The sequence below is a fragment of the Lichenostomus cassidix genome, chromosome 10, assembly GCF_008360975.1.
Source record: "Lichenostomus cassidix isolate B80296 chromosome 10, HeHo_3.0, whole genome shotgun sequence".
NCBI lineage: Eukaryota > Metazoa > Chordata > Aves > Passeriformes > Meliphagidae > Lichenostomus > Lichenostomus cassidix.
The window spans coordinates 2,051,834-2,079,519 of NC_139491.1; the positions used below are offsets into that span (position 1 = coordinate 2,051,834).

The following is a 27,686-nucleotide window of genomic DNA, read 5'->3' on the forward strand; positions in this document are numbered from 1 at the left end:
GGATTCAGTGTCCAGTCCTGCTAAGGCTGGGCAGGATGGAATTCTTGCTAGCAAGTTCCCTGGCCATCTATATATGAATATATGAAGCTCCTCTTTGCTCCAGGAGCACACCATGGAGGAGAGGTGCAGGCTGTGTTTAAGAAACAACACTTCTTAAAATAAAAAAATTACTTAAAAGAAAGAATTCCACCAAACTTCACAAGCAGTTGTCTTTTTGTGCTCTTAATTTTACATGATCTGTCCCCACAGGCCTATCTATGTTTTCTATTTCATGTTGTAACAATTATGAGTAATAATTACTGAGTTGACTAGAAATCAAGGGACAGATTGCACAGCTGTGTGACAGATCATAGTGTGGAGGTCCTAGATGAGATCTGTGGGATGCCAAAGACCTTTTGCCCTCCCTTCCTTCTAATTCCACACCTGAGCTTGTGATCCCCAACTGGCATCTGCAGAGTTGTGCAATTGGAATTATGGCTTAAAGACACTTTTGTTCTCTGCCTTGTGTCAGCAGCAGCTGAACCTGAAAGTTGGAGCTTCCATCTGATTTCCAGGGTTGTCTCAATGCCAGGCAATACCAGATTTATTTAGGTGAGAGAGGTTGGACTCAAAAGCATCTGTGCAGGATAATGGTACTTACAGATGGGGAGGGAGAAAAAAAAAGAAGAAAAGGTCTGAGGTTTGATTCCCAGCTCCACTAACAGAAAACAAGAATTTATCTTCTCTATACAGTAGTTGATACACAAGTGGAGGAAGGATGAAGGCATGTTAGTAACAACTACAACATAAAAACATGCCAAGGTGCTCCTTCTTATCAGGAATGCTGTTCAAATTTGCAGCACAACAGCGTTTGGGGACTCTTTACTGTACACATTTTAAAAAAACATACCTTGTCCAATATATATTGCCCCAAGGCAGCATTAGTGCAGGCAGAAAGCCTGGGAAGTTCCTATTGCATTGCTCCAAAATAATATTTAATCTCATAATAAAGAGCTTTCTTGCATTGACATTTAAACAGCTTGGTTATTGAGGATAGCTCTATAATCACTGAAGCATATTTAGGCATTAGTATCATTGCTCTCACATAATATACTATAATCTCTGGCAATTAGTCCATGAGGGGAAGTAAAGCCTTGAAATTGCTAATTTATTGCCTCTGAAGCATATTTGTCATTCGTGTGCACGCCAGATGAGCTGCAATGGTTCTTTCAAGAGCTGCAGAGCACAGGCTGGGCAGGGAAGTTGCTGGGAACTTTCTCCTCCCAGCCCGGGGTGCTGATGTCCTGCTGGGATGCTCCAGGCAGGGAGGAGGTGAGCTGGAAAAGGCTGTGGGGCCAGAAGCAGGCTGGAAGTTCTTTGTCCCAATGTCACACCCCAAGCCAGGCTTCCCTCCAGCTACTCCTGCCTGGCTCTTGCTGAGGCAGCAGGGCAGCTTTGCCTGTGGGGAGAGTTTTGCCCTTGAACTGGGTGAGTCTGGGAGCATTAGTTCTGAGTTCAGGATGTGTCCTTTGGCTGAGCTGGCAGTGGAGTGCTGCTAATGCAGAGCTGGGCACAGCTAATTATTCACAAAAGCCATAAATGAATTCCTCTTGCTTTTTCTAGCATGAGGCTTGGCTGAGGCAGCAACACAGGCAGGAATTTTGCCATGTAATTGAAAGAATCAAACCAGGAGCAACATCTTACATTTTACAGCAATGTTTGATCCACACAGTCCTAGGACAGAGCAGGCTGAGGGGCTTCTGAGGAAGGGGGGGAGGAAGAGAATATGCTGGGAGAAGGGAAAACTGCAGCATTTTATCTGCAAAGGCAGAGAGGTTGGACCCACAGGACTTTGGGATTAGTGGCTGCCCAGAATACTCAGTGCCCAAGGAAGGACAGAGTTTTCCTGACAAAGCACTCCTCCAGCCCACTCCTTCAGCACAGATGGTGGGTTTTTACCTCACCCTGCCTGTGTCAGGGCAGCTGGGCTGGGTTTCAGCATGAATCATCTGCTCTCACAGCCAAAACAGGGACATTTTGTTGGGATGCAGAACAAGCCATTAAAAACACAAAGCATCTGGTCACCTTTATTAAATGTATTAAGTGAAAAGGCAGCCATCCCATAGGTTGCCATGGACGTGAGCAGAGCACTTAATTTTTAGAAATTTAAGAAGATTCAAGTTGTAAAATAAAAATGTATATTGTGGCTTAAAGAAAATGCATTATTTATTAGCTGTGACATTTCCAAAAATTAAAATGCCAAAGCAAAGTAGTGGTGAGCTTGCATTTTAGGACAGAATTTCAAAACATTTTCTGTCTTGTTTCTTCAGTGAAGGTTTTGTGTCAGACTATAGAGCCAGATTTGCACATACCTGGCTCTAAACCCAAATGGCAGTGTTGTACAGCCATTATTTTTATATTTATATATGTTATTTCTATTAAAGCAGTACAGAGTATTTGTTTGAGGTGCTGCTCTGACTGTGCTCCCACCTGGGGATGGTTCTGTCTTACCTCTGTGAGTGTCTGAACCACAGAGCAGATCTGGGTGTGGATTTGACTTAAAAAGTAGCTGAGAGCTCTGAGGGGTCCACAGCCCAAACCAGGCAGCTCTTGGAGGCAGCATAGAGGGCAAGAAACACTCCTAAAAATAGAAGTAGAGGAGACAAAATGAAATCATCTTCCCCAAAATCACAGAGCTGCTCCCCATTGCTCCACAGACCCGTTGGAATACTGTGCTTGCTGCATCCCACTTGTAAAGGAGGATGAAGGCTGTATCAGGTTAACCAAGATGATTGCAGGGAGTCACCATTACAAGCATTCCAAGAGGGACTTTTCACATATTTGAGGGTTTCCTCTTAGCACTGATGTGATGAATTGCCAGCAGTGCTCCTCTGAAGAATTGTTTTGTAAAGGTGTTCTGCTGCCATCTCGTTTATGACCAGGAGGAACCTGGCAAACACACACAGGGAGTGCACAGATTAGCCCTAAAAAGCACCCAGGGAGAGTCTTGACTGGTAGAAATTGGATCCTCACTCCCACGTGGAAATGGTGGCTGCTTGCAATAAATTACCTGGATGCAATTATGGGGATGGTGAGAGGGGTTATGCCAACTTGTACCTCCCCCTCCTTCCAAATTCTGCTCCAGCATGTTCTCCTACAAGTCCACTGAACTCAGGTGTGCAGGAGGGATGTAAAAGAAATCAGGACTTGCCGTGTCATGTCTCTCTTCTTTTGTTTTTGGTTCATTGAGTTTTATTCCTGTAATTCAATAAACGTGGTGAAGAAGGCCAGAGGATATGAATTAAATATGACAGGAGACCACAGGAATCCTGACCTTGTGTCTCACAAGGAAATCTTGAAACCAACCCCCTGCACATACCTATCAGCATTTTAGCTGCTGAAATCATTAGAAATGCTATTGAAATACAACTGAGTTCACCTTTCCATTGCACAGCTAATTGCAACTTCCCTGAAAACAGTGGCTATCTGGAGACCTCATCCCGTGCTATGCCTTTGTTTCTTTATGGATGCTTTGTTTTCATCCTTTGAAAAATGGGTTTAACTTCAAATGCTTTCATTCTGTGTGTTGTGGGAAGGAGAGATGTAGTTAAAACATTTCTCAGCCCAAGACACTCCGAGAAAACTTTCAACACTTTGTGGAATGTGCGGTCAGCTTTTACTTCGTTGGGCATTTAGGTCTATATTTCACATCCAGATGACAGAACTTATATTACTTTAAAGAGTTCATCTATTTATGCTGCTATTTTTTGAAGACCTGTCTGCTTTTATTGAACCCTGCATGCTGGCAAGCAGAGCAAGCACTTCATCACCAAAATGAAAGAATCCATTTTGACATTTCTCTATTTCTTCACTATATTGGTAGATCCCACACGAGCCAATCACATGCAGCAAAGTATGGAAACTACAGCAGTGGTGATCTCTTACTGGAAGATTTTGCAGCTTTTGGAATGGCTCTTGGATTCCCTAAAGCTTTCCAAGATTTATCCCAGTGCTGTGCATCTATAGCTATTTGCATCATCTGTTGGCATTGCATCAAAATTGCATTTTAGCAGCACAATTAATGCCTTTCAAATATATCCTTATAGAGGTGCTTATGTGCATGGATCTCTGGCTGGGCTCAGTGGGAATCTGGGCACTTAAGGGCTGAAACACAGTCTTCATCTGGGTCTATAAGTCCATAATTTCATCTGGCATGCCTGAGTTTCTCGACAATAATGCTTTCTCAGCCACAGGGGTACAAATTGCTCCCAGGGTTTACATCAGAGTAAAACTTTACAACCTACCTGCACACTGACTAAAAGTCAGCCCTTGCAACACACAAAGAGCTCAAGCACTCAGTAAAAATTAGTATAAATTATAGTGCTCTAAAGCTATTCAAATGCATAGCAAATTCATACCAAATTTTGCAGTGGATAATCTCCTGGTCAGTACAAAAACCCACGCATAGACTCAGACCACTCTTAGTATGCTCTGTGCCTACTCAGTGTGTAAATGACCAATTTACTGTTCCATAAAATGAGGAGGACCATGATTATGGTCCTTGATAGGTCCTAAGGTCTTAGAGGTCCAGTCTGTTGAGTACTCCAGCCATAACTGCTTCCTTCTGGCACAAACCACATCTCTTGTCCCTAAAGAAAACATACAGGAGAGAAAAAACAATCTTTATATTCAGAAAAGTGGAAGCTTGTTCTTCTGTCCTACACCTTTAAAATTCTCTCTGTTGTCTAAAAGTAAAAAACAGAGTAAATAGAGAGGAGCACCTTATCTTATCTTCAATTGAATTTTCCCTGAAGGACCCAAGTCCCAGGTAGGTCTGGAGAAATTTGAAGCATCATTGCCTGTAGGTGTTTTCTAAACACACAAGGTACAAATTTATCAGAGTATTCCCTCTCTTCTGCATATTAACTTTCATCTTTATTCTAAATGTATCATTCTTCACCACTTCAGAAGGAAGCAGGGAAAAAATGAATGAGACTTCTTTGTGTTATAAGCCCCTGGTTCGGTAGTAAAATTATTTTATAAATTTCACAAAATTCTTAATATAAAAAATGAGCGTAAGGTTGGAGATAGCAGATCTGGTTTGGGGGCTTTAACTCATTTAAATGATCCATTTCTCTTTGAGATAATTCCAAAAGTACTTCAGTGGAAGCTCATCGCAGAGCAACAGGGCACCTCATCAAAAGGTTTAAAAAGAAAAGACGAGGGGAAAAAATCTTCAATAGAGCCTGTGTCCTTTTATCCTTGATTTACCGAGCATATCAGTTACCCCCCTTTGTTAAGAGCTCTTTTCATTTCTAGGTATAAAATAAATTCACCCATTTTATCAAGATGTTCTTGTTACCAGCCACCAGTATAAATTTTACTTGCTGTAGGTGGGGGAGAGGTTCTCTGGCACAGCAGTTGTCCAATTAACTGGAGTATCAGAGGCAACAGGAATGGTTTGCAGGGTCTCATTTCATGAATTACCTGGGTGCAGGGGGAAGATGCATTTTCTTCTCCCTGGTTTCCCATTTGTGTTCATCACCCAACGTCTCAAACCCAGGGAGAAGGGCGAGGAGGGGAGGCAGAGGGGATGAGGAGAAGCACCCTGGCTGTGCAGGTGGGTCTGAGCATGGGCTGCAGCTGGCAGGGCATGAATTATTAATTGATAATAAAAGTAAAACAAGTTGTCTTAGAAGTTGTGGCGCTACAAGAGCCTTGTTTGCCGCAGATTTCTATCCTTAGTCCTCCAGCCTCTCCTGCCCCTCTGCAGCAACACTGGCAGGTCTCCTTTGGCACTTTACCTGGCAAAGAACACTCAGGTGGGCTCAGGGACCTCAAACTCACTCCCCTCACTGCATAACCAGGTTAAAAGGCCATGGATCACACTTCCTAAAAAAGGAAAGGATTTTGCCTGAGAAAAGGCTGAGTATTGAGTCAGGACATAGAAGAAATTGATTCCCATTCTCCCAGCCTTTGAACTCTTTCCTGGTTCTGGTTTTTTCCATTGTTTCACCTCAGTTATCCAAAAGTTCTTAGTAGAGTTAATGTTCAGCAGTTTGGGAACATCCCTGTGTAGCCCTGGCCAATTCCTCAACTATCCCTGAAATAAAGGGTCAGGGGAAAGGCCAAGCCAGCCCAGTACTGTCCCTGCTGATCCCAGAAGCAGCACAAGAGGGAAAATCCCTCCCTGGACACAGGGAGTAGTGAGATACAGCTGCAGAATCACCAAAAAGACCTGGGGGATTCAAAGTGCTCTGAGCAGGTTTGAGAGTCTCATTTTGTCAAAGGCAGCAAGAAGGAAATGCAGTCTCTTTGATAACAGATATCAGTGTCAGTTTTAGGTCTGGAGGTGATGTGAAAGACAGAGATATGGGAAATTCAAGTAAAATAACTTTAAAACATGGAAGATGTAGCTGTGCCCTGGGAAACCGTGATGGAAGTCAAAAATTATATTCACCTGGTGTTTAAAAAGTGGATAAAGGTAAAAATCCTGATAATTGTGAGACAGTCATAACAACACAGCCAGGGCCCTACACTAACTATGGCTGCAGCCCAGATTCCTCTTTCCTGGTTTGAGTCTCTGAGGAATTCACTCTCCTCTGAACTTGCATTTTCTTAGTGTCTTCTAGATAGAGATAAGTCTGAAAGCTCAGCTGATAATTTTTTTAAGCTTACAAATTACTTCACAAGCGGATGTAGAACAAGAAGTGGATCTCAAGCAGGCAGCAAAACCTTCTCTGTTCCATACAGCTTGAGAGTGAGCTGGGAAAATGTTTTTGAAATGAAGGACCTGACACTTTCCCGTTGGACAGAAGTTTTCCTGTCCACTGGGCTGCAAGTTGGAAGGTCTGATTTTATAAGCAGAAATCAAAACATCTCACACCCAATGTTTTGGCACATTTTCCACATAAATAGAGCTGATCGCAGATCATTTGCACTTATCAAGATTTTTGCACAGTCATAGACCAGATGAAAACTGCCTCTGAATCACATCTTGATGTCCCTTTTCACTGATGACCTCTGAGTTTTTTTACCCACTTCTCAATGCACACAAAAGAACATATTTATGTGTATGCAGTGGCTGTGCTTTGATTTTTTTGCAGTCCATGGGGGCTAAGAACAGATGATTTAATTTTTCATCCCAAAGCTGCTCAGTGCAGACTGAGAATGATCTTCCCTTGGCTGTGCAGAGCCCTGCATGGAATGACTTGGTCTCAGTCCAGCTCCCTGTGGATCAGTGTGTACATCACAATCCCCATTTCCATCAGCAGCCACCAGCAAATTTGCTGGCACATTGAGCCTTTTTACCATTTTCCCTTCACAAACCATTGCCTCGGGTCAAGCCTGGTGACATGGCTGTGTGATCCATCTCAAGGTCCCTGTAGGGCTTTTTCTGGGGACAAAGAGCACAAGTACTGAGGGCTTTTGGAGCAGCACCCTAAAAGTGAGAGCACCCAGACTGTCCTGCACCTTTCCCAAATAGCAGGTGAAGCTGGAAAATCAGTTTACCTGTGGGGTGACACCACCACACATCATTTAGGAAACAGTGGACATCACCTCAGTGCAAGGCAGCTGGATGTGGGCTAAGCCCAGGATTTCAGCAACAACTCACAGATGGATTCTTTTGGCTCTGCTGAATTACAGGAGGAGATAATCTCCATTCCAATCCCAACAGGGAAGATCATTATGGGGAGGCCACCTGTGTATTCCAGGCTTTCAGACCAAGCCGCTCCCCTATTGATTTTGATACCAGGTTTTTATATCAGTTTAGCACAGGTTTTTATATCAGTGCTGTCTGTCAGGCCTGGTGCTGTTCTCCCCCCGAGCTCCTCTGGCCCAATTAGGGATTTCTGCAGGAGCAGCAGCAGCCACAATGCTCCAGAGCCTGTGTTTTCCCAACCCCTGGCAGTGCCCTGGCAGCACCTGGAGCAGGAGCAGCAATAAAGGCTCTGCTCCCACCTCAGGGCGCTTGCTGGATGCTTTTGAGCAGGTGAACTATTGTACTGCAGTGTTTAACAAGGTCACTGAATGCACAGGACACAGTGGCTCCTGCTCAGCTGTGCAATCTGCTGCCCTTTCTTTGAATTCAGTGGAACTTTTCAGAGCCTTTTATGAACGACTCCATTTCATTTTCTTCGCTCACTCTCTTGTCAATGCACAAGCTGCAGAAATTGTCTATGACAGCTCAAATTCTACTTTGTCAGCCCAAGTTTACCTGAACACAACTGCTGCCTTCAGTGGGATTGTCCCAGATACACAAGAGGGGGCTTTGCCTCAGTGTCTGCCTCTACTAATGAGAACTTATTCACTCACATATGGAGTTTATAATTTGATAAGAACTCTGAGCAACTCCCAGGTCTTCTCTTTCTTCTCATATTTACTTTCACTGGGCTCTGCTGCAGTTTTATTTACCCGAATAACTCCAAAGTTTTTCTAAGTGGGTCCAAAGGAACCAACTTGGTACTGAAAGCCTGAAAGCCTCTGCCTTTGTTGCTAGTTGACATATTTCATGTGTTTTATCCTTAATTGGCAATGTGGCTATGTCAAATTGCATTTCCCTTCCTGTAGCCTCATTCAGTACCAGTGGAGCTCAATATTCTGCTCGGACTGAGTTATTTGATCTGAATTTTGCAGAGGGATGAACTGCTTGCCAATAGCAGTGTCTCCTTTCATCTGTTAGGCTTCCAAATGCATATATCTTTATCCACACTATCTGTGGATCTATGCATGAAAGTGGTGGTAGCTGACACTCCTGGTAGTTCAAATTGCAAACTGACTTCATTAAAACCTCCTAAGGACAGGATTTACGTCACAGGTTAGCTTTGCATTTTATTTTCTGTGCAACTGTAGTGTCAAAGATTTTGTCCTTTACAATCAGACATGTGTAAAGGAAAAAATCCTGGGTTTATTTTCCTATGCCAAAGAGCAACTGAAATTTTACCAGATCTCAAACTCTTTTGCCATAGGGTTTTGGATTCAGGAGTATCTGAGAGAGTTTGAAGGGGATATCTCTTATCTGCCTGTGTGTGGTTGTCAGATAATTTACCAGTTTTTGAGAATTACATCCCAAAGCCCATTAGCTTAGAGTTGTCATCTTTTCTTTTTTAGATGGTTTTTTTTGTTTGTGTTGATCCTCTCACCTGTGGATCCTGCAGGTCAGAACCAAGTGTTTGCAGCATCAGCCCCATTTCTGCCTGTTTTCCATTCACATTGCTGCTTCCATGGCTCCAGTGCTCACAGCAAAGAGCCAGCTGAGAATTCCTGCTGTGTCCAGCACTTTTAGCTCCTCCTGGACTCAATCCATTGGGATATGGACAGGAGTTCAGGTCTGCACTGATGGACTGATTTGTGCTTGGACATTGTCCTTAATTTTACAGTGAAGCTGTGGAAGAATTCTGAAAGAAAGTTTGCAAATAAAGCAAAACTATTGGGATTGTCAAGGCAGTAGCAAATCTGGGGAAAGGTTCCTGTTCCTGAATGAGTGGGTATGTTGAAATTCAGTGTTTAACAATGCAGAGTAATAGATGATAGGGAAATAATGTTAAGTAAATACACAAAAGATGAGTTCTAATTTAATTCCTGCTATTCAGGGAAAGAGAGCAGGCAATCACCGTGGGTAGTTTTCTGAAAATCTCAACCCTTCAATGAGTCTGAAAAACTCCAATGAATCCAGAGCGCCTGATAGAATAGTTAGAATGATCAGGGTGAGAATAAAACAGGGTGGAAAAGCCATTTTTTGGGTATTCTATAAATCCATAATACATCCAATTCTCAAATTACCGCACACAGCTTGGCTGATTCCTGCTTACAAAGGATAGAATGGAAATGGTGACAAAGATCATCTTTTATATGGAACGATTTCTATAGAGTCCTTCGATAAGCAGGAACTCAGCTCCGAAAACAGATGGCTGAGGAGGGACACGATAGAGATCTGTGGAGCTGAGGATGGTGCACAGAACACGAACAAGGAATGGTTATTTACTATTTCTAATAACACAGGAACAAGGGGCAGCCAATTAAATGATTGCACAGCAGGTTAAAAACAAAGAGAGTGCTTCTCACGGAATGCGTAATTAAGTTGTGAAATGGCTCCCATAAAATGGGAATAACAGTGGGGTGATTGTGCTGAGAGAAGGGGTCACCGAGGGTAGGGATGTGAGAGGTCTCTCACCCCATGGGGGAAGGGGAAGAAGGAATGCATTCTTGCTACTTATCACAGTATAAGAAGTTTCCCAATTAAAAATCAGCCAGTGGGTTTGAGGCAAGCAGATAAAGATGTTTTTTTCTCCTTTGTATTTATAATTGAACTGTGGATCTTCTTGCCAGAAGACATCATAGAGGCTGAAGGTATAAATGATACCTTTTATTTCCTGTTTCAGCTGATGTCCTTTTTGCAGAACTGTTCAGACTTGTCAGCCAGAGCCCACATTTATTATTGCAAAAAAGTCAGGAGGCCACAGTTGTTCCACAATGTGGATCTTGGGCTGTGCCACTCAGGCTGTGTGGGTAGAGCAGAAACCATCTCAAATTTCCAGAGAAAGGTACTTCCATTAAACAGCTGGGGCAGAATTGTCACGGGCAGCTCTGGGTTCCCACTCTGAAGGTCTCTGCATGGCACTGAAATGGTAATTTGCATTTCCAAATGGCTCCTGTTAGCCACTGCTCTGTGCTGCCCAAATCTGGGAAAGGAAACGATGGAAGTGTACACAGTGTGTCAAAATCTTTCCTTTGCCACAGTGGTAACCCCGATTTTGATGCCTCCATTTAAAAAAGGGCAAAAGACAACAGTTTTTTCTTATCTTCACAGTATATTCAAAGACTGTGGTTTGGTGTTTTGACATTTATCAACCTTGTATCCCCAGCTAGGACACAAGTGGTTTGTTGGGCACATCAAGGAGAACACATATGCCAGGGATATTCTTCTCAGGGAAGTAAATAATTCCCACTAACTTGAGATAATTCACAAGATGTCTGGGCTGGTTTATCTCTGGGGATATTTAATTGTGATCTGGCCATGGGTTCTGGAGCATTTTAAAGCAGCAGCTGATCGAAGTTGGTTATAGTGACAGCAATGAGCCCACAGATGGTTGACTCTCTACAGCTTCCCCAGAGTTAAGTTTAAAATATCCTGAGACTTTGCTCCCTGCCTCACCTGTATAAATCTGCAGTGGCCCTATGCCAGGTTTAAATTCCAGCTTTAAATTGCTTTAACTGGAGAGAGCTTGGTTTCCCAGCTGGCCCCACATTGGACAGGAATAACCCCCTTGGTACAGACATGATTTACCTGCCTTGATAATCTACCTAGTTTACCCAGTCTAAATCCAATCCCCTCTTTTTAGAGAGGTCCCTCCTGGATAAATGTGTTTTGTGATATTCTATTAGGTGGAAAGTGCTGACTGCATAAAAAAATATTCTTGTTCAGAGGTTGATGATCATCTTTTGTACTCTCCACACTACTTTCCTTCTGAATACATTTAATTATATGATGCTGTATTCATTGCTTTGCTGACACTAAAGGGCTCTGCAGTTAAACCTAAATACTAAACCAGGCAGATATTCAAGTGTTGTAAAGCCAGTCTAGTTTTTTTCTTTTTGCCAGCAAGTGCTGCACTGATTTACGGGAAGCAGGAGGGAGGGTATGATCTCTTGCCTGCTTTCTTTATTGGATTCTCTTTCCTTTTTTAATAACCATGTTTAGGTAACTGGTACAGTAGGAATGGATTTTTTTTAATTGCAGATAACTGACTGGTATTGGGCATATTTTTAGTGCAAACTAGAAAACTGTTCCCTGGTGGTGAAGGGGATTATAGTGAGAGCTGACAGAAATCCAGCTCAGGTTTGCTGACTTTTAGTATGCAAAATCCAATTTTTTTAATGAATGTTTTATTAGTGTTTGTTTTCACTGGATTTCATGGAGGGGAAAAAGCCCTCCCAAAGCTAGGATTTGCTGCCTTTATTCATCATTTTGATTGTGCCAGGGCATTGTTCCTTTTGGCTGCATGGAGCACGTTGGAGCCAAGCTGCCAGAGGACAGGAGAGCGCTGAGATTCCATTCACCCTCCACTTGAAAAGATGAATTTCCAGTGGAGTTCCAGTGTGAAAGGACCCTGAGCCACCATGCAGTGCCTGACTCCTGAAATGCACAGATCCTTGCACAGTAATCCTCCCAGCTGGGATTTGCTGGGCTGGAAACCATGAGCTCTGCCCACTTAATTCCAGTTTTCCACATGCACAGTGTCCAGACTGGGGAGCTGCTCAACTTCTCCCCTCTTGATAGGTACAAATTATTCCCCAGGCAGCCAAATCCTATCCAAAGGCTTTCCTAAGCTGTGACAAAGGATTGCCAAGGGTTGGGAAAGGTCCCTTCTGGGAGGATGGATGGGTAATTGTTGCTCTGAAATCCATTGTAGCCCTGGGACCACAGGCTGAGTACTCCCTCTTTTTTTCTCTAATGAAAATAACCCAAAATATACTGTTAATGTATTTCAGATCAATTTTGAGGCTGTGCAATGGGAAACAGAGCAAACCAGATGGTTCTGGTTCTTCTGTGGCCTTAATGAGTGAGAGTTATGCCAGTAACAGGTTATGCCAGTAACAGGCCACAGCAAATATATTTGGGTTTATAAAATAGGAATCCATGAAGTTCAACCAGATTTTGTACAAACAGTTTGGAAAATAATAACCACTGTTACTTTGTGGTAACTTTTACTCCCCTCTCACTCAGTGCTCACAGCTTTGCTTTTTAAATAACCAAGTCTATAACCAGTAAAATGAAATTAAATTGTATCCAATAAAGTACTGTGAGTACTTAAAATTGACATTATTTATAATACTTTGCTTACTCTCTCTTTACAACAAATGAAGTTCCCATTTTGTTTGTGTGCATATTCTGCTGAACACTTCTGATCCACCATCAAATTTAAGAATTAGTATCAGGCTGACTAATTCTGAACTTGGCATTTACTGTGAAATTTACTGTATGAATTAGCATATTAGCACAAATTCAGAGGTGAAATAAAATGCTGACATCCATTTGTAAAGGTTTGTAAATCCTTGTAAGGTTATAGGAAGCAAAGGGGGGAGTTCTGCTCATTCCCAAAGGGTTCTGTGCTTGGCATGTCCAGGTTTTGCTCAGAGCACTGCAGCGCCACTGAGGTGCAGAGTGGGGACAGCTTTGCAGATGGCTCTTGGAGGGGTTGATGATTTCATGAAAGACTCTGGCATTCAGGCTGCCAATGGTTCTATCTTTGGATGAGTCATGAGCTGTAAAGTCACTTTTTTAAGAGTAAGAAAACTCTTTCCCATCCCTTCCGCCTCACCCTGTCTTTCCCACGAAAAGGGCACGGGGAGAAGAAGGCTGAATAATGTCATTAGTGGTTTCATTTTGTCCTTTTAGATGTGTATCAAACTGCAGCACAGCTCCATCACATTGTGTTCCAAGGTGGGGAAAGGAACTTCTGTCAGTGTTCAGTCACAGCAATCACCTGCACACGGAACACTTGGCACAGGAGCCTTCCCTGAGCTTTTTACTGCATTTTATCATTAGCACCAATAATGGCCTCTGCAGGGAGTAATTAGCAACACCCAGAGGGGAAAGGAATTCTGCCAGAGGACATCATTATGTCTGGGAAGCTAAAGATGCTGTGTAGTAAGGTCGAGAATAAATTGTTTGAGTCCAGGGTGGAGGACAAGCCCAGTGCAAGTACAAAGTTTCCCCCTGCTGCTGATCCGCTGATGAAGAGCACAGTAATTTCCACTGAACACCATTAAGGAAATTAGTTTGTTCTGACAGTTTGTGTTGCTGGATACCATATGTTTACCTTGAGGGAATGTTTGTGGAGAATCACTTTGGGTTAATTGTAAATGTCACAATTAAATAAGTAAATATACAGAAGTGGATCTGTGATCTGCATCAGTGCACAGGCACTGTGTCCCAGCACACCGGTGTCCCACGTGCTGTGTGTACACAGAAATATACATTTGTAGGGGCTAAATCCATCCTGATCAGCTTATCTGGACACCCAGGCCTCAGGTACAAACAGCAGCAGCGTTTGGTCTCGCTGCTCTGTGGATCAACACACACAGGAGGCTCTGCTCTGTGCCCTTCTGTCCCCTCGGTGCTCTGGGCACTGAGCTGGAGCATCCCTGAGCTGCTGCAGCTCTGATTCACCTGCACAGCCTGCCGAGGAGGGGAGAGGATCAGATATTGTGTTAGAAACCTCTGATCAGTTGGAGTCCCACTGCAGATTACAAAAGGTTCCCATATTTTGCCTTTCCTTGCCGTCAGTCGCCCCCAGTAACCTGTGGGAGTTGAGGAATTCCAGCACCTCGGCAGATTAAAGCTCCAGAGCAAAGCTGTCACCCAGCTCTTTGTCATGCAAACTTGAGGCCAGGTTCAATAACATCCTGTTCCTCTTCTGCATTGCGGAAGCCTCGAGAAATTGATTTTCTGTTTTGCCACTGAGTTCAGTGGAACCTGACTTTAGCCCTCCGAGGGAATTGTATTCCTGTAGATTGCAGCTACTTCTGAAATCCTTAATTTCACATCCTTAAATAGTCAAACTTTGTGACAGACCAGGTTTGGTTGCAGACTTTGCTGGGTGTTGTTGACCATTCCTGGATTATTAACTCCCTTTATGGTCTGCAGTACCCTTTCTATTTTTCCTTTCCAAATGCATTTCACAGACTTAAAGGCCTGATCCAAAATGCACAGGAATAAATACAAATCTGTGTATTGATTGCCAGAAAAGGATTTTTAAGGGAGTTGATCACTGCTTATAGCAGGAATGTATTTTTAAAAGAAACAAGAAAATGTAATCTGTTAAGGTAACATTAATCCAGGGAAAACACTTTCTGGAGCAGCCAGAGCTTGTTAACACAGCCAACACCTAAGGCAGCTCTGTGTCTTTAAGCTCTACTAATATTGAACAATAATAATTTTGGTGGAAAAAAAATCTTCCCCTCTCCCTGAACAGAAACAAGACATATTATTGACTGCCATCTGAAAGATGGATGCTGTGGCCCTTGGAGTCTATTAATATTTGATGCTGATGGATGTGAGCTGGCAGCCTGAGTTATTAATGGACTTTGGTTCCTTGGACCTCTCCCTCAATCCATGGGGGAGAATTAGCAGAACAAGAACTGGATGCCCAAAGCTCTCGGGGTGCTGGGAAGGGCTGTCAGTTCCAGCAGAAGTGGGTGTTCCTGAAGTACCTTCAGACATGGAAAGATATAGGTGAGGCTGCTTAGATCACTGCCACATTCAGTCTGATTTCAAGGGGACTTTCAGGGTCCCAGGGATTGCAGATCCCCTCCTCTATCTTTGCCATGTTGGGATGCTCCCATCAGGTCTGGATTTCAAGCAAGAGGCTCAGTGGTGTTAACCTCTGAGAGGTGAAGGTGTGGGACACCCCATCCTTGGTGGCACTGAGGTGACATCTCCCAGACTGAGGGGGCTGTGATGCAGAGCATAGGGCAGGACTGTTGCTGATCCACACACAGCAGGGCATTTCCACAGCTGGCCCTGACCCCACAGCCCCAAAAGAGAGTTCTTCCATTATGTTATAGTCAGATTTCATCACTGAAATTAGAAATAATCCAGTGGATAGATTTTGGGGTTTATTTTGATAAGCTGGGCCTTCTGAGTGAAAATACTGAAAATGAAGCACTTTTGTGAAAAAAAAAGAAAGTTTGTGATGTCCATGTGGGTCATTCTGATTTGGGACATGGAGATGGAAAATACCAAGTTATTTATAGCTCAATTTCTTAATATAGCTTTAACATTTCCAGGGGTTTATGTTTGATTGAATTAGCTACTCCTTCCTAGCATGGATACCACATCCAGGCATTGCAGTATCCTCATTAACCTCCCAATCTTAATGAAAAAAAAAAAAGAATAATCAACATAAGGAGCACAGCTGTTGATTAATTTTACTAAATAGGATAGAAATATAAAGTACCATATTGCAAGAGTGAAGATTCAATACACACAATTTGAAATTAGTTTATTAGAATATATAACTCATTAACAGCTGGATACACACACTGCAGCATTATCCACTCGGGCAGGTGGTGAGAGGGAGGTGGAATTTACATATCTTTAACAGTACCTGAATGCATTTCATTTCAGAGGTCATTCCTCCAAATCAAGTTCAAAATGTTAATAACAAGGTGTGCATTTATAATTAATAAAATCTTAGAGCCAGTGCTATAGTTCAAGTGCATTTTCCTCTTAAGTAATTAAGAAGTTAAGTGTATTTGGCAGTTGTCACTCAGAGAGCTCTGAAGGTCTCGCTTGTCAAACCCAGGGATAGAAATCTCATTAAACCAGGTATTTTTTTGCAGTTAAGGTTTGTTTGCAAAGTAAGTGGGCAGCCAGAATGCCCAGCCTCTGTCAGTCCATAAAGCCAAGCACATTAAAGTAAATGCCAAAACTCAAAGGCATGGAATCAACAGCTTGATGTTCAGTTTGTGAGAATCACAGAATCTTTGAGGTTGGAAAAGCCTCTAAGACCACCAAGTCCAGCTGTCAACCACTGTGCTCACCTCTAAATCATGTCCTAGAGTGCCACATCCACATGTTTTTTGAAGACTTTGCCCACCATTCCCCTGGGCAGCCTGTTCCAAGGCTGGCCAGCCCTTTCTGTGAAGAAAGTTTTCCTAATACCCAATCTAACCTCTCCTGGTGCAACTTGAGGCCATTTCCTCACCTTACTGTCCTGTCACTTGTTACCTGGGAGAAGAGACTGACACCCACCTCACTGCAACCCTCTTTCAGGCAGTTGTATCCTTTTTCTTTTATATATCCAAAATAATTACAGAAAAGCAGAGAATTCATTCCAGCTGTGCCTGGCCAGGGAGCACTGACCCCAACATGAGCTACTCCGTGGTCACAGAATGTCAGCTGAGACACTGGAAATCCTCCTGCTGCCTCCAGCCCTGGCCTAGATGGTGCTTTGGAGGTGTCTGGATGTGGGGATGTGGTTTTGGGGTGATTGATGGTTGGACTGGATGATCTTGAAGGTCTCTCCTAACCTTGATGATAATGTGGTTTTGTGGTTGGTGAATGTGGCTCCCAAAAGGATGTTTTAACTCCACATCACTCTGCTCCCCTTTCCTTTTCAAAGGAATTTTCTTTTCCTTCTGGATCACTAGTTCAAATCCAGATAAGGTCAGTTGTCACAGAAATTATTAGCAGTACCAGCAGTTCTGTGTAGTACATGAAATGAGTTGGGAGTTTCATTCACACCCGATAAGGGTTCCTAAGTGGCACTAATTGGCTGTCTAATTGTCACACACAGGAGAAAGGCAGAGGATTGATTAGGCGTGGAGACTGAGTGCCCCTCTGCCAGCCCGGGCTCCTGGAGCTCATTCCATAGGCATGCTGGCAGGGTAATGAGGGGCAGCGTGCTTTGGATTTGCTGGCTGTCAAGGCAGCATCTTTTCCTGCCAGGCCCGTTCAGGGGAACTTGTTTTACTCCACCAAGGTCAAAGATAGCATCTTTTACAAACAGGGCCTTCACTCAAAAATCAGGGGCTTGCAGGATTTACTTGTGAGCAGTGTATTTTAACCATTGCCTTTCCTTCCCCCTGAAATGAAGTTTTTGGTCTAAAATAAAATTAAATAAAATAGGATGAGTCACGCTGGTGAGAAGCAGAACTGCTACAGCAAAGCAGATGGGGGTTTATGGTGCTCAGAAATCTGTTCATATTTCCTTGTGCTGTCTGGGTGTCTGATGTGTGATATACAGGCTCCTGGAGGTACTTGTCACAGCATAGGGAAGCTGACATGGTGTGCATTTCTCTCCTGATAAATGGATCCTCCTATCAAACAGCAAAGCCTCTCACCTGCAAAAATGCTTTTGGACCAATATCTGTTCCCCTGAGCTATGGCAGAGGTCACACCATGCAATGGAGTTACTTTTTAACTTGTAGTACCTTCACTTTCCCTGGCATAGAACTGAATTATTTAAGTTTGACTCACTGAAGTAGTAAATTTAGGAGCTAATTTGCAATGTGAAAGTCAGGATTACACACAGAGGAAAAGGAAGCAGAAATACCTTGTACATGCTAATATATGTAGCCCCGACTATGGGACTCAGTAACTTTACTAAGGCTTAAACCTCAATTAGTGAGGTTAAACCACAATTCCTTTAAACCTTATTGTGCTCACAGTTTAATTCCCTTGTTGTATCAGATGAACAGTGTTAGTAAGAACTGTGTCTCTCCTTTCAACCACACAAGCTGATCAGTGCATGCAGTGTACCAGAGTGTAGTGTTGGAGTATTCTGTATTTCTGTAAAATATAAGTATTTACTCTCTTTTCCCTCCCTTCGCCCACGCCTCGAGCAGAAATAGGACAGAGCCCATATTTCTGTGTTCTGCTGTGTGCCTCCTGCCTCTGACATACACATCACTCCCGTTCTGCCTCCTTCCTAAAGTCACAATCTCATGCAAATTAATTGAAAACAAATGCAGGTACCAGCTACGCATCGAAAAGCTCTGATGCACCTGCCATGTCGTTTTCCTCTCTGCCAATCTGTGCAAGATGAGCATGTACAAGAGCCTTTAGCTTTTTAACAACCCTATTCTTAGAATATATTTTCCAAGAAACGCAGAGCAATCTCTGCACGGTTTCAGACTGTATATTTTGTGATTAGTGTTTCGTAAGTGATGTTTTGCTTAATGATCTAACATCTGTTCTAGGAGGTTTGTTTTTGTAACTTCCCCACCTCCTGCTGAATGAATGCCAGAAACTTGTCCCTTTCCTCCAAGTCAATCAAAGCACTAATTGCATCATAATCATGGGAAGCAGCAGTGGCTGCTCAAGTGCTGAAGACTCAGCAATCAACTCCCAACACTGCTCGCTGTTCGGAGAGAGAAAGCCTCCCTGTGCCGAGCTGGGAATTTCCTGCATGCCAGCTTGCTTTAGCTGACTCTGACTTTTCTGGGTTGCAGGGAGATGACTGCACCATTCCCTGCACGGCAGGAACCTACGGAACCAATTGCTCGTCGGTCTGTAATTGCAAGAACGATGGTGCCTGTTCCCCTGTGGATGGGCTGTGCTACTGCAAAGAAGGTAAACAACATTCACATTTCACAAGTCCCTGCCGTTTGGCATCAGTGCCTGTCCCCTTTTAAAGTGGCACAGCTGTGCAGTCAGGAACTCCACTATTTTCTTGTCCTCCCAAGTATCCCAGCTCAACAGGGGCTGGGCTGTGAGCTCAGTCTCTGCCTGAACAGGGGCCAGACTTCTCTGCTCTGCTGCAGAAATGGGTCACAGAACCAAGTGTGCTAGCAGAGCCATGGTTCCTCCCCGAGGAAAAACAAAACAATCCCCAGGCTGTTGGGTTTTTATCCCTTTGCTGCCCTGTTTCTCCTGGATTCCAAAGGCACTGGGCACAGGAATGGAGGTAACTTCCTGCTTGTCTTTCCTGACATGGTGACACCCCAGCCACATGCAGATGTCCTCTGTCTCTTGAGCCAGCACAGGGTTGTCACTTATTTGAGAAATAAGAAGTCTCACCTGCTCCAGAGTGACTGACATCTTTCCTTCCCACACATATCCATAATTCCCTCCGGTTGGTGGTGGTGAGCACAACCCTTGTATGCAGTAACCACCTGAGAAATCTTGCACTGCTCCATGGCACAGTGTCTCTTCTGTCCCCCAAAATCCCAACATGAGCTATGCCTGCATGACATACATAAGCCCTAAAACAGAAGTGAGGCAAATAACAATAAAATCTGGCATTTCAAACATGAATTAATGGATCACTGTAGAATTCCATTTAATGAGGGCGTATAAACCATGAGTTACTGCTCAACTCCATTACGTAGAGCTGCAGTGTAATGAAAGTCATTGTGCTCCTGGTAGTTAAGATTTGAGCCTTAATGGCTAAAAATGATGGCCTTGGTCTTATTTTAGGTGTAATATCTGCTTTATATTAAGTAGCACCCTCAAAAAAAAAATAGGAGGTAAGAAATAAGCAGCATCAAATGGAGAGTTCTTGCAGCCCCGTGGGTCAGGTCTCCAGCCTGACAGAGACTGTCCCAGCATTCCTAGAAAGGCCTCAGATACCTTCAACTGGTCACAACCAACCCAGTGATACCTCCATGGGCGTGTAGAGATGCTGGGAGATGAAGCTGGAAGGTTACAATAAGAGGATCAGTCTTTGACCCCAAGTTAGTCTTAATTTACACCAAGAAAATAAATGCATTTACACCTAGAAATGAAGAGCTGCAGCTTGCCACCTGTCTTCCTTGCTGTTTTCCTGAAAACATCACAGATGCTGTTTCTCTCCCCTGTTTCCTTAGGGTGGCAAGGAGTGGATTGCTCTATTCCATGTTCAAGTGGAACTTGGGGTCTGAACTGCAACCAGACGTGTTCCTGCAGCAATGGAGCATCCTGCAGGCCCAACGATGGCTTCTGCCTCTGCTCCCCAGGATGGCAGGGGGAGTTCTGTGACCAGCCTTGTCCTGTGAGTGCAAATAACCATTTGGGGTGCTCTTACAACCCCTTTAAATCACAGTCCCCACAGCTCTGCTGAGCAGAGAGCAGGGCAGTATCTCATTTTGTCTGTGATGTCTGAAGGAAATCATGTGTGAATAACAGATTGGGGTTCTAGCAGTCAGCTGGATGTATTATACTTTGCATTGTATTTTATCAGAGCTATTGCTGCCTTATCTGCATTTTCTTGAACATCATTTTTTAAAGTGATTCCTCATTTGGTTCTGTATAGAAACATTAGGCACTGAGTTTCTGTCTTCTCTGTATGTTAATTTAAAAAATGCGACTCAGCATTAAGAGGGACATGACAGATGACTTTGCACATTTCAGAACAAAATCACTGAGAGGCTTTTTTATTTATATTTTTGAAGGATGGAACATATGGCCTTAATTGCAGCGAGCGTTGTGACTGTAACCACGCAGATGGGTGTGATCCTGTCACTGGGTACTGCTGCTGCCTCGCAGGCTGGACAGGTAAAACAGTAATTACCTTTGTAAACCTTGGGGTTTGGTTGATTTGGGGCTTTGGGGTGGATTGTTTTGCTTTGCTATTGCATCAGGTATAGCCCTGGACTTGTGACTGCAAATTTCTAAATAATAGATTGAGACAAGATCAGCTGAACTTGCCCACATTTAAATCACTCGTGATGGTGACAATCATTGGCATTCATTAAATTTGTATTCAGATGAGTCAAAGATGGCTCCAAACCTGCAGCCAGATGTTAGCCTTTTGGAAAAGCATCCTCAGGAGGGATGCAGATCAGCTGGAAATCCTGCAGAGTTTTTCTCCTTGAGCTGCCCTTTCCACAGGGGTGCAGCTGTGGGATGGTGAATCCTGGGCCCACCATACCTGGGATGCAGATTGGGCATTTCTAAGGATCCATTACAGCTGCTCCATCATACAAAACCCAGATTTTCCCCATTTTCCAAAGCTTTTGGTCACAGAGTAATTGCAGAGAGCAGATTAATGCTGGTCTGACAGAGCTCTCATGATTACACAGGAACAGGAAGGAAAATTCAGAGAAGTTGGAGAGTCCAGGCTGGAGATCTCAGTACAATTAGACCTGCACTTGACTCCACACTGATGTTCTCTTTGCCAGCCTTTGATGGCAGTAAGGGGCAAGTTATTGACCCAACCATTTCACACTTTGCTGCCTAAAGTGCTGGTTAATCTCTCTCTGCTCTCTGCTGAGGCCCTGGGTTGAAATAAAGTTATATTCCATATACTGCAGAACCACCAGTGGCACTGGCAGTCAAAATGCATTTATATTAGCAGCAAGTCATTTGGAAAATTTAATTGTTTTTCAAACAAGTACAAGTTGGAAGGATGCTTGGAGCAAGGCAGGCTGACCAGGCAGCCAGCATTTGGGATATTGTCACCTTCCCCACTGATTTATGCCTTAAACCAGCACAAGGTTTCTGTTTCTGATGGAGAGGACATCCCACAGCAGCCCAGCTCCCAGGAGCATGAAGCAAAAGCAATGAAATTATGCCTAAAACATACAATGGAAATAATCTTTAAAGAATTAAATAAAATGGAAAAATAATAAATTCTACACAGTGTGTAAGACAAAACTACTTTTCAAAGATACTGGGCATGTATCCCTGAAAAGGACATTTTTCCCCCAAGAAAATCCATTTTAGAAGCTCACTTGTGTCCCCTCCTTCATTCTCCTGCCTTCCTCACTGGCTGGGCTGCATTTATCTTTCTCTGAGCCTCTTTGCCATCAATATATTCATCTATCAGGCTTTAAAACTCTACTGTGCATTATTGATGATCAGCAGAGAAACAGCTGGTGGGTTTTCCTGTAGTCACTGTGAGTTTCTTCAAGGGAAAAAATGGCTTTTAAAAGTACAGTAATTTGAAGAGAGATATTTATTCACACCTACTCTAAAACTTTATTACACATCTTCTGGATGTAGCATTCCAGAGGAAACTGCAGGGAATGACCTTTGCAGGCAATGCAGACTGAAGGTGTGGCTTTTTCTCAAAGGCCTTTGCAGCAAAAACTTCATGCTCACTCCCATGCACATCTGTAAATGGACATCAAATGTAGATACTAATTACTCTAATTAAAGGTAAGAATAATTTCTGATGCCCTTCTTCTTTTAATTTCCATATTGGGCAAGATAAATGCATATTAACTTGCAGGGGACTTGCTGCAGCCTAAGAACTTTATCCTTCAATGTGCTCCTGAAATTCTGGAATTCCTCTCTTCAGGATCACATTTCAGGGAGGAAAATACTATAGTCAGATTTGAGACCAGGTTGGAGTTGAGATGTTGACAGGACCCTGTAAGGTGGAAATGTTGATAGACAGAACCAACATGTGTTTTGTCAATTCTGTTCCAATGTTTTTTCCACTTGGCTTAGCACCAGACACAAGGATAAATTCTGCTCATACCAGTTTGAAAGTATGTAATTTAAGAAACTCTTCAGCTAGATAATTATATTTTCATATTAAGGAGTGTGGCATCAGTGAAAGATTAATCTTATCTGCAGTTGTTGTGAACTGGGCCATGATGTGTATTGCGGTGCGTTTTATAAATATGAGGTGATAAATAATTCAGGCTGAAATTTTTACTTTCTGATTTTGGTACTAATTAGGCATGGCCTGAAAAAGATCAGAAAAGTTCAGGATCATGGAACTTCTGAAGGCTTTCCTGCCCACTCACACCAAACAGAGAATTCACGTGGCTTTCTGATCCTAATAGCCACAAAACTTTATCTGAAACAGCATATTCTGTATGTTCATCCCAGACGTGGGACTCCCTCTTGATGTCCGTGTTTTATGTAAAGATCAAGGGGAAGATTGAACCCATTTTCTTTAAAGTGGTTTCAGGATGTTACTGATATAAACCTTCAGGGACTGATAGATGGTAAGAGCATGGAGGAGGACTGGGAAAAGAAGGAAAAAGCCATGTCAAGAGTAGCATACAATGTAAGTTAACAGCACTCTGCCATCCTTTTATTATGTCATGACTGCCACCCATCAAGGCTATTACTCAGGACAATGACCTTCTGTGGATACCAGCTGGGGGAAGGTAATTTTCAGGAGCTGAGTGTACCTGGCAGATGGGCAGATGATGAAGAGATCCCCACGTCTGGAGCAGGAGATCACAAAGCAGCTGGATGCATAAATAAGCACACAGGCAACAAGCTGCTCCGAGATGTGCACATTCCCTTCCCATCAGCTCCCCTGGGGAATTGCACGTGGGAGCCAAAGGCAGGAATTAGATCAGATGGGGAGATGGTTGTACCTGGTGGTACTGCTGGGAATTACCCAGCCAAGTGCTTGGGCACGTGGTGTCACCAGTGCCTTTGGAGATAGCACAGCGAGCACAGAAACCTAAAACCATGTTGGCAAAATGCTCTCACGTGGTGCAAACAAAGTGAAACTTGTTGAAATGTTGGCCAGAATCAGATCTGTGGCCTGCTGACAGCATGCAGAGCTGAATTTCCCTCCACAGGAAGGAAATGTGGGATGCAGTGACACTGAGGGCTCAGCCTCGTGCTGGATGGAGTTGTCCAGGTTGCACGTGTGTGACCTCAGGTACTCAAAGAGTACCCTGGAAATCCAAAAAGGAGGTGTTCATATCTAGTTCTGGGTTGAAAAGTAAAAGTCCAGCTCTCAGAGGATCAAGTCTTGACTGCTCAGGCTGTTTTCTAAGGATTAATAAGGATCTCCTTCTCCCCCTTTGCTATGCATTTTAGGTACAGACACTTCTGTGCTTGCAGCTCTGTGTGTGTGCACAGGTTCTTTAGAGCTCCCAGCACACCAGGCATTTGTGGAAGAGGTGTTATTTTATGTACACTCGGGTTGAAATGAAAATGCTCAGTGCTAATTACATTTGGTTAATTAGGGATCCTGCACACACTGAATCCGCAGAGGGAATGGAAACAGAAATGCTGCATGGTAGAGCAGCTCCTGCAAGTCCTTTGCAAGCAAACAGCTCCTGGAGAAGCAGGATGAGTCTCATCTTTCCCAGGTGCAATCTCCTCTCCCAGATGCTCAATGACAATGACAAAGTCATACATTTCAATTAGGCTCCTCTTACTTCATAAATAACCTGAACGTGGACAGGAAAGCACCAGCTGCCCTGGTGGCCTTGCTGGCTGAGCAGGATGACAATGCTGTGGCTCTGGAGAGGACAGCTCCAGCCAAGCCCTGTGGGGATGCAGGATGAAGTGCAAACCCCCTCAGCTTGGTCCTTCCTCAAGGAGCTGCTGGCAGCAGGTTTTGTACCAGAAATGGCTTCCTCACCAATTCCAACAGGTTAAAGATACAGAGCCTTTAGCTGCTTCCCTCAGTAATCCCTCAGTAATTAAATTAGTGATAGCTGCTGGCCTGTCCTCTCATTTCTGGAGGTGCTTGACGAGAGGCAGGTTTGACTCCCATGGAAGCCACACCCAGCCATTGCCCATCCTGCCCCCAAGACCTGAGCCCATCCATGTTCCCAGTCAGCCATCCTGGTCCCAGACAGAGCACAGGGGGAAAGCCACAGGCCTGGCTGCTCCTCACACCGAGCTCTGCTCTCCCTGCCGTGAGCCAACGTGCTGCAGGTTAATTGTGGCACGGTGTGCTCTGTTACCCTTTCAGCTCTTACACTGGGACTAAATGGGAAGTGATCTGCAGGGGGATATATTCCATTCCTCTAAATGCTAAGGTCAGTTAAAATCCTGTTTATCTGAATTCCTTTAATCTGAAATGCTGTCTTATCTGCATCTTGTTCTGCCTTTTTTTGTGTGGTGCTCTGGTTTTACAGAGCTGCTGTGGTGATGGTATCTCAGCTCCCCACTGAGCTGGGGTACCCAGAGGCTTCTCTCAGTATCCAAAGCCAAAGTTTATTCACTCTATTTTAGCATCCCAAAGATGTGTAGGGGAAATTAGACTGGTGCTGTAGATGTGAGATGGAAAACATAAAAGTGTGCATCCCATAGTTAATTATAAAAGAAGCCCTTATAGATTTTCCTTAATTAATCAGGATGGCAAACACAGGTATGCAAATGATGCATGCTGGTGAGGAACAAACATTTGTTATTACCTTGGTGCTTTCCACCTCCAGGCTTCTTCCCTGTCTCACAAGAGCAGCCTCCCTCTTCGCCGTTCCACACAGGAACTCAAAATACACATTTCCCTGTCCTTTACAACCTCAATAACTTCCACACGTTGCCAGCAACACAAGCCCTGGTTGTCTCTCATCATGTCCAGAGCTGCAGCACAGTGGCTCGGGGAGTGTGGAGCTGTAGGATTTGCACTTGGGCTCTGGGGCAGGGATGGGGTCAGGAGGTGCTGCTGGGCACAGAGCAGGGCAGCTCCAAGGGACCAGGCTGTGGGCTTGGCAGCATTTGCAGGCTGCCAGTGACATCTGCACTGTCACTCAAACACAGAAACATGTTTCTTCCCTCCTGTGGACACATTAATTCAGGAAAACTGATAAGCCTGTGACTCAGGGGAAAGCCTTTTTGAATTTTAAAGCAACAGTGACCACTTTGACGGGGAGCTCTAAGGTATTTTTAACTTCTCTTCCTCTGAGTTCTTCACAAGAAGGTGAAAAAATCCTTGAAGGAAAAACCCACCTTTCCCATAAAATGCATTTTGTTTGTACTAATATGACTTTTCTTCCACTGCAGCTGTATCCAATTTATAATTTTAGGGCCAAATCCTGTCCTTGGCTGTCCTGAGTTGAAACCTAAATAATTCTCTCCTCGTTAGCAGATCAACCCCATTTGTGTGATGATAAAACTGGGAGCTGGTTTTCCATGCCTATTTAAATCCAGAAAAAAATCTAGGACTTGTTTCATGCACCTGCAGCTTTTTAGCTAAAGATACACAGTGGTTTAGAATTCACAATGTCATGGGTTGATTTTTTTTTTCCCCATCAGACAGTTTCATACCATTGGTTTGTAAGACAGAACCTAAAATATCAGAATGGAGCAAGAGTAAGTTCCTATTAAACATGCATTTTCTAGATGTCTAATCCCATTATCTACACCATATTTTGCGTTTATCACTTCTGGCAGTCTTATCCCAGATTTTTAAATTAATAATTTATTTCTGTGATTATTCTGTATCCTTACATTAGCTTTAAACGGACAGGAAAACTAGAAATTTTCTAGAGTCACTCTAAAATGGTGCATTTTAACCTCTCTTCTGGCCTCTGCCTTTCTGGAGTGAAAATCTTTTCCAGATGAAAAGGTGTGCTTACTCCCTGGATTCGACAAGTGCCCTTTAGTCTATGAATGTAAGATAAGCTTATTAGAAATTAGCTTTAATTTTTCATTGACTTAATTTCAAGTGAGTTGATAAGATTTTAATGTCAGGCTGTGCTTAAAAATTCTCTCTTTGACAGGAACCTTTAAGGATGGTTCCTGCTGATATAGGGCTAATTTTCAAAAATATGAATTATGAAGTTATATCAAAGATTTCATTGATGTCCTGACATTAATTATGTCCATGTCTTCCTTGGCAGGTGTCTGGGGGGCTCTTGATTCTCAGCTGAGTGAGGTTTAGTTGTGTTTGTCCTGTGCCAGATTTTGGATATATTTCACCTTTTGTGAAATCAGTTGGATTTTTGCCACTCCTTCAGTGGGAGTTGGATCAGACCCTCAGACTATAATTAGCAGCTGCAGTAAGGCTCCTGCTAAACTTCAGCATGTATGCAAATCATTGCAGTAATAGCCTTACAAACACAGAAGGTACACAAGTTTATTTATCTTTGTATTTATTTTTGGGTTTAATTTTGCTTAATAAAGGACAGCTTTTAAATTTCTGAGAGAAGATATAGCTTGGATGGCATCCTGGGTGATGCTAATTTAATGGGCTCTAAAAACACGAGACTTGATGCTCGAGGTACCCAAACCTTTTCCATTTTCATATGAAGACATTCTATATATATAAGCCTGGCTGTGTGTACAATAGTCACCTATAAATAAATGTGGGTGAGGAGCAGGGGAAAAATTATTTGTGCACATTTCAGCAGACTAAATCCTGGCTGTTGGCATGCTGGGTGTGAAAGGAGGAGAGGGAAGAGAGCTCAGCAAACAGCCTGCAAGGTAAAATGGGGTGTGTGTGTGTGTATGTATATATATATATTTATATAGTGGAGAGAGACTGTTTACTAGAGCATGTAGTGACAGGTCAAGGGGGAATGGCTTCCCATTGCCAGAGAGGAGGGTTAGATTGTCTATTAGAAAA

At 43.4% G+C, this 27,686-nt stretch overlaps 1 protein-coding gene across 7 annotated transcripts in view; it reads left to right on the top strand.

Annotated features, from left to right (window-relative positions):
* Positions 1 to 27,686, top strand: part of MEGF11 (multiple EGF like domains 11) — a 268,537-nt gene that overhangs the window by 194,476 nt on the left and 46,375 nt on the right. For all 7 annotated transcript variants that reach the window (XM_085070265.1, XM_085070267.1, XM_085070264.1 and 4 more), the window contains 3 exons: positions 18,940 to 19,060; positions 20,296 to 20,459; positions 20,860 to 20,962. In XM_085070265.1, the coding sequence (XP_084926391.1) occupies positions 18,940 to 19,060; positions 20,296 to 20,459; positions 20,860 to 20,962 (388 nt within the window). The remainder of the gene's footprint in view (positions 1 to 18,939; positions 19,061 to 20,295; positions 20,460 to 20,859; positions 20,963 to 27,686) is intronic.